Source organism: Enoplosus armatus, chromosome 10 (assembly GCF_043641665.1).
Source record: "Enoplosus armatus isolate fEnoArm2 chromosome 10, fEnoArm2.hap1, whole genome shotgun sequence".
Taxonomy (NCBI): Eukaryota; Metazoa; Chordata; class Actinopteri; order Centrarchiformes; family Enoplosidae; genus Enoplosus; species Enoplosus armatus.
This window is the reverse complement of record NC_092189.1, coordinates 12192221-12213203: the sequence shown is the minus strand read 5'-3', so window position 1 is coordinate 12213203 and position 20983 is coordinate 12192221. Positions and strand designations below refer to the sequence as shown.

The following is a 20983-nucleotide window of genomic DNA, read 5'->3' as shown; positions in this document are numbered from 1 at the left end:
AGGCATTTCCTTTCAGTTTATTTATGTGCAAATTCAAACTGTGCATGCAATCAGGTGGATGGGAATGTATTAAATGAGCATTTAAAGTGATAAAGTAAAGTAGATCCCTTATTTCAGCTTTTGTTGGGTTTAAGTGCATTCTGTTGTACTTATGACTGTTGTTGCTGATAATGTACAAATTCTGGTGAATGTAACAAAGATGTAGTTATTTTCCAATGTGAGATTACTGTGAGAATGAATACTCTATCATAACATGTGTACGGTGGGCCTGTGACAGCACTGTGATGTTTGTTTTTTTGTGCAACATTACAGTACATACATTATTTTGTCAACATACATTAAATTCACTTGGCTATTAAGATAAAACAAGTCAAGTGGACTCCCTTCATAGGCAAAGATCATTTATAACGATAATCCAGCTCTCAAACATACACCCAACTGATTTTTTTCTGCAGTCTAGCAGATTTTTTTCAAGATGGAAAGGTCATGAAGCAATTCACAGTATCATCCTTTTGGTTTATTACACTGGAGCCATATTATAATTGCAAATGAGAATAATTATATCTACATTTATCAAGTCATTAACCAAAAAAGCGTGAGGTCCAAGTTCATACAGGTGAGGACCCAAAGGGGGCAGCTGTTGGCACAGTCAGGATTTGCTGAATTTTCCCTCTCGTGATGCTTGAGTTTTTACATTTGAAGAATGTTGCGTTGTCTGAAACCAGGTGTTTACATGACTGAAAGTTGATGTTTAATTTCTGTTTTAAGTCAAGTTTCTCTTCTTCCCATCTACTCACCTCCACCCTGACATGCAGAATGACTACCGTAAGCTGTCCATGCAGTGTAAGGACTTTGTGGTGGGTGTTTTGGACCTCTGTCGGAATACAGAGGAAGTGGAGGCCATACTGAACGGAGACGTGGACCAGTGCCCTCCAAGCCCCTACAACCGACCCTGCCTCAGCCGCGTCAAACTGGCCATCAAGTACGAAGTCAAGAAGGTAAGATGACCAAAAAATAATGAATGAATCAACCACCTACTGTACGTAAAGGACTAGTGGTATTTTCAATTTCAGTTATAGTTAACATTTTGTAAAACCTGAAATTTTGTTGCAAGGATCTATTCCTCTAGGACCATCAACAATATACTCCAAATATAAATAACAAGACACAGAAGCACAGTGGTCAAGCAGCTTATTAGCATGTTCAGTGCCAAAGCAGGATGTTGTGTGAACATTTTTGTGGTGCAGCAAAATCCTAATTGTGAGAAGGCCAGGGTGGTGGATGGTCGTACATAGTGTTTGGACACAATCTTTATCTGTGACAGTGATCATTCCTAAATGGGTACTCCAGCTATGTAATGCATGTATGTATGCATTTCCATAAAGTTGGAGGACGTGCAAGACACAAATTAAGACACTCCCTGCCTGATAAATGCCCAAATCTTTCAAAGTCCACGCTCCAAGATTGTAACACCGACTTTGTGTTATACATTTATTTGTATGTATTTGTCTTAGAGCTCAGGCAGGCCAAGATAACCATCATGATATCACTATGATATAATAATGGGTTATCTTTCCAGACTTTGGTTAACTCCTCCAAAGCTGACACGTAAACTTGGTCTTCATGTGTAAAATCGGTGGAGAGCCCCTTTGATTATAGGAGGGGTAGATCAGAAGGTGCTCACTGACAGACTACCTATTTTGTTGATTTGATATGAGGACTCTCCGCCCTGACAAGAGTCCTTGAGCAAGATACTTCATCCATGCCAGCTACTGTAGATGAATAAAGCATCACATCACAGTACACAACACCTATCCACATCCTGTTTTGTTTAGGATTATTTAGGTTTATTATAATCCACTCATGTTCATAATTATAAACTGCACCGTGAACACGTTTTCAAATGTTGGTTTTAAATATTTCTTCAAAAGTAAATTATAATATGTGCCGTAATATGTGCCATAAACATGTCTTGAGGAGAATTAACTTGGAAGAATACCAAAAGTGTTTTACTGCAGTGTAAGTAAGCTAGTGTCTATGAGCCATTTTGTGTTGCACGTGTACATACAGTATGTTTTTGCGTATTTTCGTGCATGTGGCCTCCGAGGGCCCTGTGTAAACAACAATCTGGCCTCGATGTCAGAGAGCTAATCCCTGCTGAGCAGAGGTGTTCTTACAAAATGTCAAACCAAATCCCTTTTCCCCATTTTCCCTTTCCATGCGTTCTCTCTCTTTCTCTCTCTCTCTCACAAATACACTTTCCTGTTTGACCTTCATGTGCTGCATGTTTTCTCGAATCAGGTATTTCCCAAGTGTGTGTGTGTGTGTGTACATGGTGGTGTGTTAGTGTGTTAGTGTGTGTGTATGTGTGTGTGTGTGTTTTTGAGTGTGTGTATTTAGGCAGTACACAGCCTGTTTGAGCTGTGTTTTTTCTTTTTAAGAGAGCATGACCAATACTCAGAGAGCTAATTACACAGGCAAGGAGAGGGGGGGCATATTGCCATGGAAACCAGGTTGAGCATGACTGCATGTAGTGCATGTTGCTGACAGGGTTAATGTCACGGGTCAGATACTTGATAGACTGATCACAGGACACCGGTGGGAAACTATGTTAACTATGATTTATTGTGCTGTGTTGGTGGCTGTGAGTGGTTTCCCTCTGCATATAGAAATGATTGAGTGCACATATACACATTGTGCGTGTGTGCGTTTCGATCTGCAGATGGGTGCAGAGGATGTTAATCGTCAGCTCAGATAGATGAATGAATGTGATGACCGAGCCTGATTGGTGAAGGGGTGGAAGGGATTGATGAAGGGAGAAAACAAAGAGGCTAACAGAAATCAAAGCAGAGTAGGTTTGAATAAAGGTAACCTGTTGCTCAGATCGTAGATGTGAACAAAAAGCAATACACAAACACAGTTTGATTAGAGTTTGTTACACTAGTTTACCTCCTGCTGAGCATCGATTGGTCTGTTGTCCACATCCTTCCTCCAGCTGGAACAGAAACATCAATCCTCTCCTTCCTCACCAGACCAGAGGTTGCTTTCATTTATCACCTTCTTTCTTGGAGTGAAGCCATCAACAGATGCTGAAATGCCAGGCCAAGCCCCATCTAATAAAGCCAACATGCTTCAGTAGTGAATGTAAACACTCGGTGCTTCTTATTTTCTGCCTGCTGTCTTTTCTGTTAAATTATTTCCCAACCAGCTTGTTAGCATTTTTTATTTGTTGGCTTCATTTAATAAAAATATGCTAAGTGGCAGCCATGAACACAAACGTGTTGTGAATAACATATTTTGATTGTAATGAACACACAATAGATGTGCTCTAAATAGCACAGCAGCCTGCGCACTCAGCTACTTAGGAATACCTTGAATATTAACATAAATAGGATGAAATACACATGAAAGTACCATGTGTAGCATTGGTACTTTTCATGATACACAGCAATTAGTAATTAGCGTACATAATAAATTCAATCTGCTGCTTTTGGCATTAAAATCCAAACAGGATGTTGGAGCAGGACATAATGACTGGATTGATTGTTCAAAAAAAATGCAGGTTGGACCATAAAAACAACAACATTTAGAGGAAATAGACCAGCATGCTCTCTACTCTAGAGGACACACACCCCTCCATCTGTTATGTTATCTATTTTTTTAAAGACAACACTATAAATTCATGGTATCTCAACAAAAGAAATACTGGATACTGGACAGGTAAACAACAAAAAAATATACCACAACCACTGATGTAATTTTCTTCCCACTGTCCAGGAGTGTTGTGATACAGTGGTAGAAGTATTGAGATCATTACTCAATGATGTGAATACTTGATCACAATGTAAAAAATACTTTATTAAAGCCCTGCATTCACAAATGTATAGTTAAGTGAAATTCCTAAGTGTGTTGGCAGCAAATGTACACAAGTATAACAAAAAAGCATAAACATTTCAGTGCAGAATGACCCCTTTCAGATCTAGATTATATATTTTGGGATCATTATTAGTGATGCATGAGCCTGTTAGCATCATTGTGTGCATGTTTGTTTGTAAAACCTTCAGTAAAAAGGCTCCAGGGTAGTTTGTCAGATTACATTTTTATACTCAATATGCTGTTGTCTCTAGGGGGTTTGTTTTTCGTTTTTGCTAAAGATTGAACCCCAAGATAAATCTGCCTCTGCTGTCAAATAAGCCACCTACTTCCTGTCTGTGACTACTGGGCCATTTCGGTGTAGCTGCCAGAGATGTAGTGTGCTCTTCTCACCCCTCTACAGATCTGTAAAACAATCAGAAAAAAATCTGAATGTTTTATGAAGATAGGGTGAGAAAAGCGCATTAGTATTGCTTCTCTGAAAATGTCCTTATTGATGGCTGTTATGGCTAATTGTTCCTCTCTCCCCTTCCTCCCCCTCTCACCTTCCTTGACCTGAGCCCCCACCTCGTCTCCTTTTTTCTCCGTTGATTTATAATCCTTGTCCCTGTCTCTCTCTCCAGTTCGTTGCCCATCCCAACTGTCAGCAGCAGCTTCTGACTATCTGGTACGAGAACCTGCCCGGTCTGAGGCAGCAGTCCGTCGGGGTGAAGTGCTGGACGGTGCTGGGGGTCGCCGTAGGTCTGCCCTTCCTGGCTGTTTCCTACTGGATAATGCCATGTAGCAAGGTATAAACATAAATGCGCACACACAAACAAGCAAAATACAACCCTGAAATGCATGGTTGTATTAACACTAACAAACTCACAAAAAATATATGTTTGCCATTCATGAAATTATTTACAATAATTTATATATAATTTATAGATAGTCAGAGAAATGTTTTTTTTTCTTCAAAATCCATTCATACTCAGCATAGCCTGTTCAATTTCATGTTATACTGTACTATCTTACACATAGGCTACTGTAAATTCTCATAGACTGGCACCTACCAAACCCAAATTAGCCAGCACTGTAATCACAAATCACAGTCACTTGGTTGTGGTCATTTCAACATGGTTGTATACACTGTGTGTACTGCTCCAGCATCTGAAGGTTTCTGAAAAAAACAAAGACTTGAAGGGCATGCATCAGCTTTTGGAAGGCGTGGCACCTCTTTCCTTTTCTCCAGCCTTGGCCACAACAGTTGAAGGCGGACGTTTTCCAGGAAAGTGTATCTTTTGTGAGATCTTTTGGCTTCTCAAGTTGGACATTTGGCCAGAAAAACTACTTGCACATTTATAGTCTTATGGTGAAAAGGAGTATCAACACTTCACAGAAATTTGTGTGCTTATATGTTTAAATCACTCATATTTTTGACACAATTTGCTTCTGGTCCTCACACAAACCTTTCAGGCTTATTTAAGTTCTCTGGGGACTATGAATATGTGGACAGATTTGATGGCAATTCATTCGCTAGTTGACTAGCATGGCTAAAAACGTTAGAAGAGCACTGTATAATCACCATTTGATTATGTGGCCCTGAGGCACATTTTGTTAATACTCCATCAAGCAAATTATAATCTGTAAAGTGACACAATATGACAGAGGCCACACACATACCCACACAGGAGGTGTGTGCAAATCTGCTCATCAACCTGAATAATCCTCTACCTCATCATCAAGTGGTGTGTGTGTGTGTGTGTGTGTGTGTGTGTGTGTGTGTGTGTGTGTGTGTGTGTGCGCTGAGGATCTTTGAGTAGTTCATGTCAGGTGTGACAACTGAATTAGTCATTTCGTAGACTAAGAGAGAGGCAGCTGATCTCAAGTGTGTGAGAGAGGATGGAGAGCAGCAACGCCGAGAGCGTGAGACAGTAGCTGCTTCTGATCTCACTGTGTCACAAAAACACCTGTTTGTTAATGTGTGTATATGAGTGTGTTTGTATTTGCGTGCACCTGTATGCACGTGCATGCGTTCATGATTACATTTGCTTATGAATTCACTGTGTGTCACAGTCTGCTATTTTCTGACGCAGCTGAAAGTGAAAGGACGCAGCGTGGAGAAATAACAAATGAATATAGGATGCAAGCACCTTGTAACTGTGTATTATTATTTTTATTATATGCATACATTTAAAAGACCAGTTAAATACTAAAAATAGATGTTGAAAAGGCAGAACTACAGAGGGTGAGATAATAAAAACAATTAAATCAAGCTAATAACTGAGAGACAAAATGGATATTTAAACATGCTTAATAACATGATGTGACGGCAGCTCAACAGAGACAAATAGGTAAATTAAATGGATTTGATAATGAAATAGATAAAGACAGAGTGAATCAGAGAAATACGTCAGGACAGACGCAGGTTGAGAGACAGAGAGAAAGCTTTGATGTGTTGTTGTTGATGGTGTGTAGTGTGCCCTCCTACACCTGGCACTAATCATGCAGTTTTGTTCTGCTCATCTCATCAATTGCTCATCTCTTACAGCTCATAATATTCTCCATTTTTACGCCACCACAACACACCATTATCAGATACCCAAACCATATTACATTTCATATCAGCAGGGAGAGATGAAGAAGATATATTTTTGTCGCTCAAAAGTATGTAGTAAGTCATCGAAGTCAGACAGCGAAAACATGGATATAATTGCTTTCGAAAAGATATGCTTTGGAGGTGATGGAAAACAGATGCGTATTTGATACTGAATGTCTCTTATTGATTAAAAAGGATGAAAAGTGATAAAAAAAAAACATGCAGAGAGTGATGGGACACGTATTGGAAGGAGCGCACAAGAGTACGTTTCATTCTTCCCTGAGTGACAGAAAAGAGATGAAACACAGAATACAAGATAAAACAAGCGACTGGTAAAAAAAAAAAAGAAAGAAAAAAGAAGCAGCAGCAGCATGGGAACATCCGTCAGGTTCCCGTCCTCCTAGAACAAAATTCATGCTTAAGTCAAGAAATAACTACACACAGCACAGCATAACAGCTTCACGGGAACCGTCAACTTTTATTACTACTGAACTATAATTTACTCAAGTACTATTCTTAAGTGCAATTTTGAGGTACAATAGTAACTTGTGTATTTCCATTTTATGCTACTTTATACTTCTACTTAACTGCATTTCAGAGAGAAATATTGTACTTATTACTCACATTACTACATTTATCCTGTATGGTGGCTTTAGTTATAGTTACTTTGCACATCAACACAGGTGTTTTCAATTACTCCAGCAGATTAGATCTCCAGCCAGGTTGAAGTTGGGTGGAGCTATGCTGGGAATTAAGCAGGGAAGCAAAGAAAGAAAGAAAACAGAGATAGGAAACAAGGAAACAAAAGAAGGGAACAAGGAAAGGAAATCAGGGAAAAAAAGAAAGAAAGAATGGGTCAAATGGATACACACGAGACAGGGTCACAATCCATTTATCACTGGTTCAGTGACTGGACATCATTAAATAGTCCAGCAGTATCTTGACTCTTGCTAAAATAATCCCCTATAAAATATTAGACCTAGTAAGAAAGCAAAGGGGTTTTAGTTGGAGAGTTGTTGTTGTAACTCTATATAGTTAAATAGGTGTGATGGCTGACCAATTAAATAATCTGTATTGATAGATGGGATTGTGTATCTATGTGTTAGTTCCAGAGAGAGAAGTGGAGAGAAGGAACAATGAGAACAGAGACTCAAAAATGTACACATTTGTAGGAGTTCCCCATAATCGATTGACTTTAAACACAAAGTGTATGGAATGTATGTACAGCATGACAGGTCTTATCTAGTTCATAATTCAGAGTGGATGCCTGTGTGCACACACTGAACGTCAGACTTGATTCTCCCAGGTGAAAAGATGTTAGGAAATAATAAATAACACAGCAGCTCCACTTTGGTCTTGTGAGATTTCCATTTCACACCAAACCTCTTTTATTTAGTCTGCATGCGCCTGCTGCCAGCCGCCACCGTTTCGTTGCAGGAGAAAAGATCAGCTCTTGTCACCACCACACTGATAAAAAAAAGAAACCCTTGGGGTTTGTAGTCCTCACACAGCAGTGGGCCTGATCTAGGATGACCAACTCATTTAAGCTGAGGGGTGAAATGGATCGGCCTTATCAGCACAGCAGATGAGAGAAATGAAGGAGGCAGAGTCATCCCAGTGGCAGGGGGAGGTTTCGCAGGGTTAAGATTTACCAGACAACCTCTACCCACATGGTTTAGTAGTGTGTGTGTTTGTGTGGCATGTGTTACTGTGCATGCAGAGAGAAGAGATATCCTGTGGGTAGTTAATATTGAACACAGCAGGTTTAGAGAGTGGCAATGATCTCAATGATGTCTGTATGGGGTTGGAAGTGTGTGTGTGTGTGTGTGTGTGTGTGTGTGTGTGTGTGTGTGTGTGTGTGTGTGCGCATGGATGTGCATTTGTGTGTCTTGGCATATTTCTGTGCAATGATCAAAAGGTCCCTCTCTGTGGCGGTGGCATGTTTAACGCTCCTTGTGCAGCACCACCTTGCATTACGTTCTCCCCATATGGTGCATTTCCACAAACTCTGCTGATTGTTTGGTGTCTAGTGACTGGCATTACGTTGGTGTGAAAGTGATCGTGGTTAAGCACATCCATGAATTAAAACAGCTGCTGTTTGCCTGCTAAGATGGCTGTGTAGTGGTGCTTTTCAGATTTTGATCTCTAAGGATCTCAGGAACACTGAGTTATCTCTGTAAGAAAATACAACTCAAACACAGTTTATCTTCTGATTCCCTGACACAGAAACAGATTTTGCAAGCTGTTGTGTTGGCGAAAGTGCTTTGACATCACCTGAAAGATACCCCGTCAAGTGTTTGACCATTGGTAGTGCTATGGAGAGGTATTTTTTATAAATTGGTCCCAACTGATTCCTGCCAGTGGTTTCACATTATTCCACAGATCTACTACAGGTGATGGTAATGCACCAAGAAATGCTGCAATGTGCTAGCAATCACAGGGAAGAAGAAGACTGCTTGCGAGGAAAACATGGACTTAAACAATGCAGGATTCAAAATGTTAAACATTATCAATTAGCTGTTGGCCATAGTGGAGCTAGAAAGCTAAAAGGAAGTCTGAAGAGTGAATATTGTACAAAGACCAGTTGGCTTTATAAGGTGATATTATGTCAGTACTGTGTTTACAGCTTGTTGCCCAAATGTGCAGAAATCTGTAAATGCATGTTTAATCAAATAATAATCTCTCTTTAATCTTCAATCAATTAGTCCCTAGTTAGTATTTGTAAACCAGAGATACGCAATGGAACATATATCTTATTATATTCTCAATCTTCTCACTTCCAGCTTGGTCAGATCCTGCGAAGCCCCTTCATGAAGTTCGTGGCTCACGCTGTCTCCTTCACCATCTTCTTGGGTCTGCTGGTCGTCAACGCCTCCGACCGCTTCGAGGGTGTCAAGAACCTGCCCAACGAGACCATCACAGACCACCCGCGACAGGTGTTTAGGGTCAAGACCACCCAGTTCTCCTGGACAGAAATGTTGATCATGAAGTGGGTGTTGGGTGAGTTGCCTTCTCACACCCATGCGCACGCTGCGGCTGTGTTTGAAATTCTGCACAGTTACAGCCAATTAATATGAAAATGGAAGAGATAAGATAGTCACTGTCGAGGCAGATTCTCCGACGTGATAAGAAGTGGCTCATAAAAGAGTCAAGGCAAAACGTTTCCTGGTGGATTTTCTTTGTAAACGTTGTTTTTAATCAATATGGTACTTTATCAACATGCAAGCAAGAAGAGTTTGGGATGTTTCTACCAAGGTTTTAAAAGTTTTTGAAGCCAATGTCTACATTTTCATACATACATAACATTTTCTACAACACAACACCTTCCTCATAAATCAGTGAAGATCCTACAGAGAGTCAGTGGACTTTTTTGCCCAACTTTAATGCGAGGCAGAAGTAAAGATTAATGCAGCGCCATACCAACCAAGTGGATGAAAGCCAAGGTAGTGGCAATCCGACAATTCATTCTCTTTTATCTTCCAAAGATCAAATAGAAGCTCCCTGGTTGGATGCAACACAGGCCAGACTTGTTGAAGCAGTGGCCATGCTGAGTCCTAACGATAAGCTGGAGGGAAATTTAGAGGTTGACCTGAGAGGTGCTGCTAAGGAAATATTAGAGGGAGGGATCGAGAGAAAGTAAAACAGAGGAAAGATGGGAGTTGAGGGAGACGGATGAAAGTAAAGGGAGGGATGGAGTGTATGACATGCAAGAAGGCCGGCATGAAGAAACAGGGAGATAGTTGGGGGTGACAGAAAGACAAAGACAAACTCAACAGATAAATAGCCCATGGCAATATCTGTCAGACCTCAGCTGCTTCCCATCTGCTGATGTTCTTCCTCTTCACACACACACACACACACACACACACACACACATAATAACATTACGTGTGTATGTTGGTGCACATATGTTCCTGTTTTTATTTGTTTATTTGTAATGGCACCATTCTTTTCCCATCTGTGGTAATTTTGGCAGCAGGCGCTCGTCTGTGTGTGCAGTGAGTAGTGGCTTTGGTAGAGCATGGTAATTGTAATTCCAGCAGCATGTTTTGAAGGCCCAGTAATTGTTATAGAGATGATACTGATCAGAGGGCCTTTTCAGTAAGCAATTCTCTCCCTGTCTTGGCTCCAAATAGAGAATGACAGAGTGGCTGCGTAGGAGGAATTAGGTTTTCCAATGAATGTGTGTGTGTGTTTGTATGCACCTGAGCTATAAGTGGGGGTGTCTGAATGGTTAAGTATAAATTATAAGCTTTGTTGTCAACATCTGTGTATGTGCATGTATTAACGTGTTTATGTTTGTATGAGCCTCTTTATATTTGTGCATTTGTATTCATCTCATGTGTTTTCCATCTTTCCACAATGTATCCATCCATGTGTTTATTGATGTGTGTGTGTGTGTGTGTCCTCCTTCCTCAGGTATGATTTGGTCAGAATGTAAGGAGATCTGGAGCGACGGGCCCAGAGAGTACGTCATGCACCTGTGGAACGTTCTGGACTTTGGCATGTTGTCCATCTTTGCGGCGTCCTTCACGGCACGCTTCATGGCCTTCCTCAAGGCGTCCAAAGCCCAGCAGTATGTGGATATGCACGTGCCAGACAAAGACCTCAGCAATGCCTCGCTGCCTGACGAAGTGGCCTACTTCACTTATGGTAAGCAGTCACTCCAAAGATATAAATATAACTAATGTCAGTAATGTTAGCAATGATACATCTGATTAAAGGTTTTGAAGATATCTAGGAGTTCCTTGTTTAGTTGTTAAGCAGTGTTTTTGCACTACATCTCTTTAGTCTGAAAAAAAGTCTTTCTGCAGCGCAAAATGTCCAATTGCCTCACCTCTTATCTACCAGACAGTTTTTCCCCCATTTGACACAACATGATAAAATATAAAAGCTTTCATGAGGTGCTTGAATCATTGTTGTGCTGATAAGAAGAAGCAAATCAGATGAGCATTTGCTTAAAAATGTCATGAATAAACCTGAGCTGGGACACTAGAAGATGAGACTGTATTTGTCATTTAGATAAAAAATGTTGCATACTTACCTCAAGATGTTTTAGTGCACACATTCTCCTGTTTGATCCTTGGCTCGATTGGCAGCACAACACATTCAGAGACTTCACATGCTGTACATACACACCAACACAAAAACATGCACACACAAAAACATGCACAGGTTTAAGTGAATGCAATATACTCATAATAAAACCTAAGCGCTGATACTGTATATACACAGGCAGATAGAAACTCAGCACACAGAAACACAGTGACTCTTTTTTAAAAGAGAATATTCACAATATATTGAATTTCAGAATACTAAGAGGGGCATTTAGATTCAAAATCCACCTCAAACAATTGTTAATACCTATCTTCCCTAACTTTCTAGGAAATATAGGGTCAGAATATTAAACAAATCAGGAAAACTTCAAGATCACAGAACATTTTACTTCACTTCCAGAACCAAAACTCCTCTACAACATATTAAAACCTGCTGCAGGCGACTGCACTGTACACTTCTTAGTGGCCTGCTAAGGGAACCTTCATCAGTGCTGTCATCTGGTGGTCTGACTCTGTCATGACACATCAGTAAATAGATGATGGTGTACAGTATATTACTGCAGTGTAAGCTATTATACCCTTGAGCTGTTCTCCATATGTCTTCATATCTGCACTGAAACACATGGTGTATGATATATGTCCTCCTTGTCCTAGATAGTCACTGTTCAACAGCAAAATGGAGTCTTTCTTTCTTTTACTCTGTTTGTGGACTAAATTCATCTCTTTTGAATTTCATTTTTCCATCTCGCTCAATTATCCTCTTAGTCTACATGTCTGATTGGGCCCCTTTTGCTGCCCCTCCCTCTTGATCTCCCTCTCTCTGTGTCCTTACTTCTTCTTGGACACACTATCCCTTTATCCCTTCTTTTTGCTGTCCACCCGTCTCATACTCGTTGCCTTCCCTCCTCCCTCGCTCAACCAATATCCTACACCTTCTTCTCTCCAATATCTCTTTCCGTTCTCACTGAATCCTTCCTCTTACTGTACCTTCTCTTCCGTCAAAGCACATGTTTCTGAAAGCCAAGATTATGCTCTTTGGGAACATCTCTTGCAAACATTTCGATCCCACTGTGACCAAAGGTTTGCTCTTTACATACTCAACATCAAGCCAAAGGAATGCCAAAAGGATATTATGGCACAGTGAAAAATCAAACAATTAATCATCGGTCTCTGGTTTGACTCTGCAGCAGCTCATTCAGATGATACATTAATTACTAATTAATTAATGATACATTTTTCTTTCTTCTTCTCCAGCCAGGAACAAGTGGCGCCCCTCAGACCCGCAGATCATCTCAGAAGGCCTGTACGCCATCGCCGTGGTGCTGAGTTTCTCACGCATCGCCTACATCCTGCCAGCCAACGAGAGCTTCGGCCCACTGCAGATCTCACTGGGGCGCACGGTCAAAGATATCTTCAAGTTCATGGTCATCTTTATCATGGTGTTTGTGGCCTTCATGATTGGCATGTTCAACCTGTACTCATACTACCTGGGAGCCAAGTACAATCCTGCCTTCACCACGTGAGTTATGTCTGGTCGCCAGAGTGTGTGTGTGTGACTAGATGGTGGTTATGTCTAAACATATGTCTGCATCCTTTTCACACTCAACAACAAACATGCACACATGATTTCAAAAAGGCAAGTACACTGTTGCTGCATGGTGGCCGTACTCTGCTCGTTTTCCATCAGAATTCAATGCAAAAAAGAAAAACAATTCATGTATCAAAAGTATCTGATTTGGGTCCCATGTTACTATAATTGCCAGACAAGGCCATAAAACAATAAAAACCTCAGGACAATATAAATCAGCACATGTCCTCCTCTGTAAGACTGTTTGCTGGGTTCATTAAATCCATGGTGCTTTATCAGTGGCAGAGATCGAACTTTAATCTTCCCTCAGGGCTAATGCTGGCAATCAGGCTATTCGGTAAAATTTAATAAGGAGAATGGTGAATGGGATGGCCCACTCACTAAAATCTATAACAAACACTGGTGAATTGTGGTTTTATCTCACCGCTTGAACGCAGAGTAGGAAATTGGGCTTTTCCCCCGTTTAGATCCTTTCTGCTGTATAGTTTGTGTCTCTATAAACACAACTATTTTTGACTAACATTAAAATGGAGGTGAGATGGCAGGTGTCAGTGAGAGATGTCAATGGTCGATTCTGTATCAGAATCAGAATCAGAATCAGAAACTGTTTATTGCCAAGTAACATACATTACAAGGAATGTGCTGTGGTCTGAAGGTGCTATTGTTTTGATAACAAATAAGTAGAATATAAAAGCTAAAATAACAATAAGAATAAAAATAAAAATAAGATAAGATAAATAACAACAGTGCAGTGACCAGAATAAAGTAAAGTGTCCAGATAAAGTGTCCAGTAGGGGGTGGGTGCGTTAATGTAACGCAGTGGGGACAGGGGTGATGTACGTTAATATAACGTATAGCTTGTATAGCTTGTGGTAGTGTTCGGGGGGGTGTCAGTGAGAGTTTGTCAGGTTGACTGCAGAGGGGAAGAAACTGTTTTTGTGGCGGGAGGTTTTGGTCCTGATGGACCGCAGCCTCCTGCCAGAGGGGAGGGGGTCGAACAGATGGTGTCCGGTCCGGGGTGGTATAATTTAAATGCCCAGTGTTTGATAAAAAATAACCTTGATCTGACATGCCGGTAATAATGAGGCAAAACATCTCGGCCTATTGATTGATTTAAATCCATTTTATTTCAGATCAATATGGAAATGTGAAAGTAACAAGAGAGCAGTGTGTCAGAAGTTTTAGATTCCAGTCCAAACTGTTTGGTAAGACCTCTCTGAGGCACAAGAACCTTTCCATCATTTGATAAAGTGAGCGGGTACAGTCGGATCTGAAGCAGCATTTAAAACAACAAGAAAGTGGTTGACAGTGATATGATGGAGACCATTGTACCAAATGACAAAAGCCAATCATCTGTGTGTAACTAAAGCTCATTAGTATGCAGACTCCATACAGCACTTAACCAGACTGAGCACCCACATTTTCTTCATCTTTCATACAATATTCACTTGCCATATACAGTTAGTCCCAGAAATATTTGGACAGTGACACAAGTTTTGTTATTTTAGCTGTTTGCGAAAACATATTCAGGATACAGTTATATAATCAATATGGGCTTAAAGTGCAGACTCTCAGCTGTAATTTGAGAGTATTCACATCCAAATTGGAGGAAGGGTTTGGGAATTACAGCTCTTTAATATGTAGCCGCCTCTTTTTCAAGGGACCAAAAGTAATTGGACAATTGACTCAGAAGGCTGCATGGGCTCGTCCCTCGTTAACCTGTCATCAATTAAGCAGTTAAAAGGTCTGGAGTTGATTCCAGGTGTGGCATTTGCATTTGGAAGCTGTTGTTGTGAACCCACGACATGAGGTCAAAGGAGCTCTCAATGGAAGTGAAACAGACCATCCTTAGGCTGAAAAAAAAGAAGAAATACATCAGAGAGATGGCAGAAATGTTAGGAGTGGCAAAATCAACAGTTTGGTACATTCTGAGAAAAAAAGAGCGCACTGGTGAGCTTGAGAACTCAAAAAGGCCTGGATGTCCACAGAAGACAACGTGGTGGATGATCGCAGGATCCTTTCCATGGTGAAGAAAAACCCCTTCACAACACCCACCCAAGTGAAGAACACTCTCCAGGAAGTAGTGTATCAGTATCTAAGTCTACCATAAAGAGAAGACTTAATGAGAGTAAATACAGAGGGTTCACCACAAGGTGCAAACCATTAATCAGCCTCAAAAATAGAAAGGCCAGATTAGACTTTGCCTGAAAAAGCCAGCCCAGTTCTGGAACAGCATTCTTTGGACAGATGAGACTAAGATCAACCTGTACCAGAATGATGGGAAGAAGAAAGTATGGAGAAGAATTGGAACAGCTCATGATCCAAAGCACACCACATCTTCTGTAAAACATGGTGGAGGCAGTGTGATGGCATGGGCATGCATGGCTTCCAATGGCACTGGGTCACTAGTGTTTATTGATGATGTGACAGAAGACAGAAGCAGCCGGATGAATTCTGAAGTGTATAGGGATATACTTTCTGAAAAGATTCAGCCAAATGCAGCAAAGTTGATTGGACGGTGCTTCACAGTGCATATGGACAATGACCCAAAACATACTGCGAAAGCAACCCAGGAGTTTTTTAAGGCAAAGAAGTGGAATATTCTGCAATGGCCGAGTCAATCACCAGATCTCAACCCGATCGAGCATGCATTTCACTTGCTCAAGACAAAACTTAAGGCAGAAAGACCCACAAACAAGCAACGACTGAAGACAGCTGCAGTAAAGGCCTGGCAAAGCATCACAAAGGAGGAAACCCAGCGTTTGGTGATGTCCATGGGTTCCAGACTTCAGGCAGTCATTGCCTGCAAAGGATTCTCAACAAAGTATTAAAAATGGACATTTTACTTATGGTAATGTTAATTTGTCCAATTACTTTTGAGCCCCTGAAATGAGGAGACTTTGTATAAAAATGGTTACAATTCCTAAATGTTTCATAGGATATTTTTGTTCAACCCCTTGAATTAAACCTGAAAGTCTGCACTTCAATTGCATCTTAGTTGTTTCATTTCAAATCCAATGTGGTGGCTTGCAGAGCCCAAATCATGAAGATTGTGTCACTGGCCAAATATTTCTGGGCCTAACTGTATACTCCTCTCCTTAATGGCCATGAAGCAATGTCTTCCTAGTCGTTGTTCTGGCTTCAGCAGTCTGAGCTCGACAAATCAAGCGGGACAGACCAATGTCGTATTTGATAATTGAGAATCATCCAACTGAAATGGCAAAGGGGGTGATGACAACACTCTAAATGCACTTTACCTGCTTAAGTGCTGCATTTAACTCAATTACCATGGTCATCCACTTCAAATGGTCAAGTGCACATTTTAACTGAAGAGTCAGTTTGCACTTCAAGGCTGCAGTGCATAAAACCAACCATACAATGTTACAATACAAGCAAGCAATTGACAGTTTATTCTAACAATTTTACTGTAGACGAGTTGTGTTATATATCGACCTGCTTGTAAAGCAATCAACCCGTCAAACAGTCCTGCAACACATCGATCTGAACTTCAATGCTTCTGCCTACCTCCTTCATTTTAGCTTTTCCGTGCATCTGCATGCTCATTCTTTCACGTCAGCTGCAAACAGAGTGACGGGGGATCTTTCACTGTCATTGTCTGATATTTGTAGGAAAGTTATCCATCTTGGGCTGCTGACGGGATCTCTCAGCAAGTCTGTTTATCATCATTCATCTCAGAATGAAAACTCTCTCTGAGGTCTCTCCCTGTCGCATATCGTTATTCATTTTCTCAGAGGAAGACATCCGCAGATTCAAACAGATGACATTACACCACTTCTGCTCTATCCAATAGAGCAAAACATGCTTTACAAGTTGGTCTGTAATTACACTGTCATGTACTGTCCTTTTTTTTTACTAACCAGAGTGGAAAAGTCTATGTAATTGTAGTTTTTAATCTGGTACATTAAGGTTCACAGTAAAGCCTGGACTAAAGACAAGTCACAAGTAGCTTCAGTAGTCATTTTGCAAGTTTGGTAATCAGTTATCCCTCTAGGTTACAGCAATCGACATGTTCCAAACGAATCCGTACATTTAGTGGACCATGATAGTCTTGTTTATGCTGTTTTGGAAAATTTACCTCACAGGTTTTTCATATCAGTGAAGAACACAGTTCAGTTTAGAGTGTGACTTGAATTGAAGTTAATTTTGTATTTGCAGGCTTTCCAATTTTCAACCATGACAAACTGCTGCCAGATGCCAACATCTAACCCTTGCACAGCATACAGCATAAACCTTGTGCTGTGGGCTTATTTGCTGTTGCTGGTTTGGAGCAATCCCAGTAAACCACACAGTAGTTTGATGTACCCCAGTTTGCTTGTTTGAGGACTCAGACTGGCCCTTTCAGATTTTTTGGTCCAGTTGTTTGCCTTGCATTTAAGTTTCCCCTCCACAGTAGAACCAGACTAAAGGATTAAATATGATAAAGTTAGAATGACATGGGAGCTTTGCCACCACTTTGGTGTTTCTAGTGGTTTTGTCGAGCTGCACAGTTACTGTGATTCGGTTTTCCTTTTAATGTGCCAGACTACTTCCCTGTCCATCTATCTGTCTGCCTGTTCTTCTTATCTGGTTATACACCTGTCTGTCCACCTGTAACTACGCTTAGCATATAAACACTGACCATTTACACACCTTTGCTTAGCATCATCCATTCAGAAAGTTATGAAATTGCCTTCAGCCCCTTCAGATATAGCATATCACACACCTACAGTTGATAAGCTACATAAACGTGGATAGGGTCAAACCCAGGTGCAATAACACAGAATACCAGTCTATGTTATATTTGTGCATCCTCAGTCATTTGTTTAAATGCACCAGATGTTTGACCGTCACCATCCTCACATATTCCTCTCACCTGTGACGTATGTGAAGCCTTGGAGCAATTTACAAATGTATGACCTGCTGAACATTCACCTTAGATAGAATCACTGATGATAAAAGGTGTGTGATTGGACTTCTAGTGTGAGGACTCTACTTTCCCATGACGACTTACCCTCTGTGCTGTGCATATACAGTAGCTCTTCTGCTGAGCCCCGGCACAGGGGTCTCACAGGCTGTGAGTTCTGCTTGGCTGCCCACATGGAGCCAAAGATCCAGGCGACGTGATGAGCAGACAGACAGAGCATGTGCTTGAGACAGAAGTGACAGAAAGGCAGAGAGACAGTCTAATAGTCTATAGTCTAATGGAGTTGAAATGGACAGTCAGAAAGATTGTGGTTAGAACCCGAGAGTCAGACATAATGAAGACTTCTCAAAAAGCAAAGGACAAGTACAGAAAAGACCCCAGGCCCTGCAGATGGAAGTGCCTTATCGTCACCATTACACAGTCATTTCCATCATAAGTGTACGATCCAGCTCTGTACATTGTCCCCTTATCACTTCTCCTCTCAGCTTTAGAGAGATCAACATCAAGGCTGATATAAAAAAAATCAGCATTAACCCAGCCGAGTTAAAAAATAGAAACTACTTGTGCTCATTTTAACAACCTGTGACTGCATTTGTTGTCAGAGTAGTTGGGGGTTTTTTGGGCCGGAAAATGTCCCTGAATTTCTTCTTCTAAATGAGCCATGTTGCATATTAGGCTACTCATTCAGGCTACTTTGGCCCATAGAGCTGCATAGAATGACAGAAACCCCTTAAATGTAGGTGTTGTTGTCAGTCTCGCCACCAGGGGTCAGTGTGGCTTTAAATCTCAGCCTGTCTGTATCGTGGTTGTCAGAGTCAAGACAACCAGACTGAACTGTGCAGTCAGACAGTAATGCATTTATTTTTGCACTGTGTCTAATTTTCTGTTGTCAATCTAATCAACCCTTTTGTTCAATGTTTTGTCTCGTAGACTTTGCAGTCCGTGAACTGCATTTTTGTGTCTCTTTTGTGTCTGTGTGTGTTTTATTTTTCTGTCCCACTCAATTCAATTACTAGGTGCGACTGCGATATGTTCGGCTGTTAATAATAATCTTCCCTCTGTCGTGCACAAATTGTGAATTCTCAAAAGAACAATCTATCTATCTCTTTTCTCTCTGTCATCCAGCAGAGAACATGTGCCTGTCTGGATGTAAGTGTGTGTACCTGTCCTCAGGGCTGTATGTGTGTGTGTGTGTGTGTGTGTGTGTGGGCTGTGGGCTGTGTGACTTTAGCTATCTGACAGGGCATGTTTGATGGAGGGCAGAAGAAAGGGCTGATCTGATAGCTCTGATACAGGAAGATGAGGAGGGAGCCAGGTGGAGGTAGTAATGACACCTCAGGAGGGGCTACTCTGGCTGGGGGGATGGAGGGAGGGATGTGATGGAAAGGAGGGTGGATATGGTGGAGGAGTGAGGAGGAGGATATCACTCTCTCTCACACAAGCTAAACTCACAGACACACATATCCACATACATGCACAGCTGGATAGGGCTTAATGAAGACTGAGCAGTAATAGCCACACATACCCGTTCCCCAAGGCACAAAGACTCAGACGGCTATCTGACTCACACACTTTTAAAAAAACACACACACCACATGCTCTTTGTTGGGTGCCCACGCAGAAATGTTCTCAAATGTGCAAATACACTTAAACAGGGGACACACACACACAAGGGGCACACAAATCCACGCACATTCACACACTTCCTCTCTCCCTGTGTTTATTTTTGCATATGCTATAACAGGTGCTCAGATGGTGAAACAAACATTTATGTACAGATCAGTTCACACACACACACTTATCAGGATTCTGATTTGGACAGCACTGATGGAGCAGTGGACCTGTCTCTATGTTCTCGTCCACCATGCATGGCAGCACTGCACAGAGAGAGAGACAGGCAGAGAGGGAGAGGACGGGGAAGGTAAAGGGAGAAAAAAAGGAGAGATGGATGAAATAGGAAAGCGTTTTGGAATAGTCAGAGGTCGAAGCTGTGTATATTTTGGGGCAAAGTAAAATGACCAAGAAAAAGACAGCAGCAGGGTGTCAAGGACCTTGAAAATAATCCAAAAATGAATTATACCAACGCTGGAGTGAAACAGTGGACATAATAGTGAATAAATGCAGCACAATCATAGTGACATCTAGCAGTGCAACAAAGTAAGGAGATAAAGTCCACTGGGAAGAAGAGGAGCACGGAGGGAGATGGAGGGAAGGAGGGATGAGAAGAGACCCACAGGGAGAGATGCAGATGCGGAGGAGGGTGTTTTTGGCTCGGCTGTTTGTTCAGGGAAAATGTGGTGGACCAGCCAGGAAGCATTGACAAAGGAGGAAAAAGAAGGAAGAGAGAATGAGAGAGGATGAGAGAAGGTCAAGCCGACTGAGCAACAGACAGAAGCACAACCACGCAGGCTTAGCACAGATTTAGACTGCACACATTTTCCCAGAAACCATTTGAAAAAGGTGGGAATAAATCAGGATATAACTCTTAGTATGTACAGTATACAGATTTTGTCTGCTGTTGCTTTTTCCAGCAGTTAGTGATTATTAACTGTTCACTTAACTGCTGTTTATATTCCATTATGTGCTATTTTATAGGCGTCGGTTAGTTGCTTTGGCAACATGGGCCTCCTTTTCATACCAGTGAAACATGATTGAATTGAAAGACACAATGAGTGCTCAGACAGTACGGGCAAGATAGGAGGCATATCAGATTAAAGAGGACAAAGCCATGAAATGCAATGTAAATGGAGAGAGACAGAGTTGAGAGGATAAAGGATGGCACATAGAAATGCAGAGATGAAGGTGCAGGCTGGAATATGAGGTTGAAGCTAAAGTGAAGACTGAGGGAAGGTGTCGGGAGGAAGAAGAAAAAACAAAGGGTATGAGTTGTTGAGTCTATAACGAAGGTTAGAGTTGGACAGTGGTGGCGAAACTGGGATCCTGGTGAGCGAGACGGGGTCTGA

At 41.3% G+C, this 20983-nt stretch overlaps 1 protein-coding gene across 1 annotated transcript in view; it reads left to right on the top strand.

Annotated features, from left to right (window-relative positions):
- The window catches only part of trpc7b (transient receptor potential cation channel, subfamily C, member 7b), a 42928-nt gene that overhangs the window by 11989 nt on the left and 9956 nt on the right, over positions 1-20983 (top strand). The window contains exons 3-7 of the mRNA XM_070913012.1: positions 816-998; positions 4497-4661; positions 9235-9451; positions 10871-11104; positions 12763-13027. Of these exons, the coding sequence (XP_070769113.1) occupies positions 816-998; positions 4497-4661; positions 9235-9451; positions 10871-11104; positions 12763-13027 (1064 nt within the window). The remainder of the gene's footprint in view (positions 1-815; positions 999-4496; positions 4662-9234; positions 9452-10870; positions 11105-12762; positions 13028-20983) is intronic.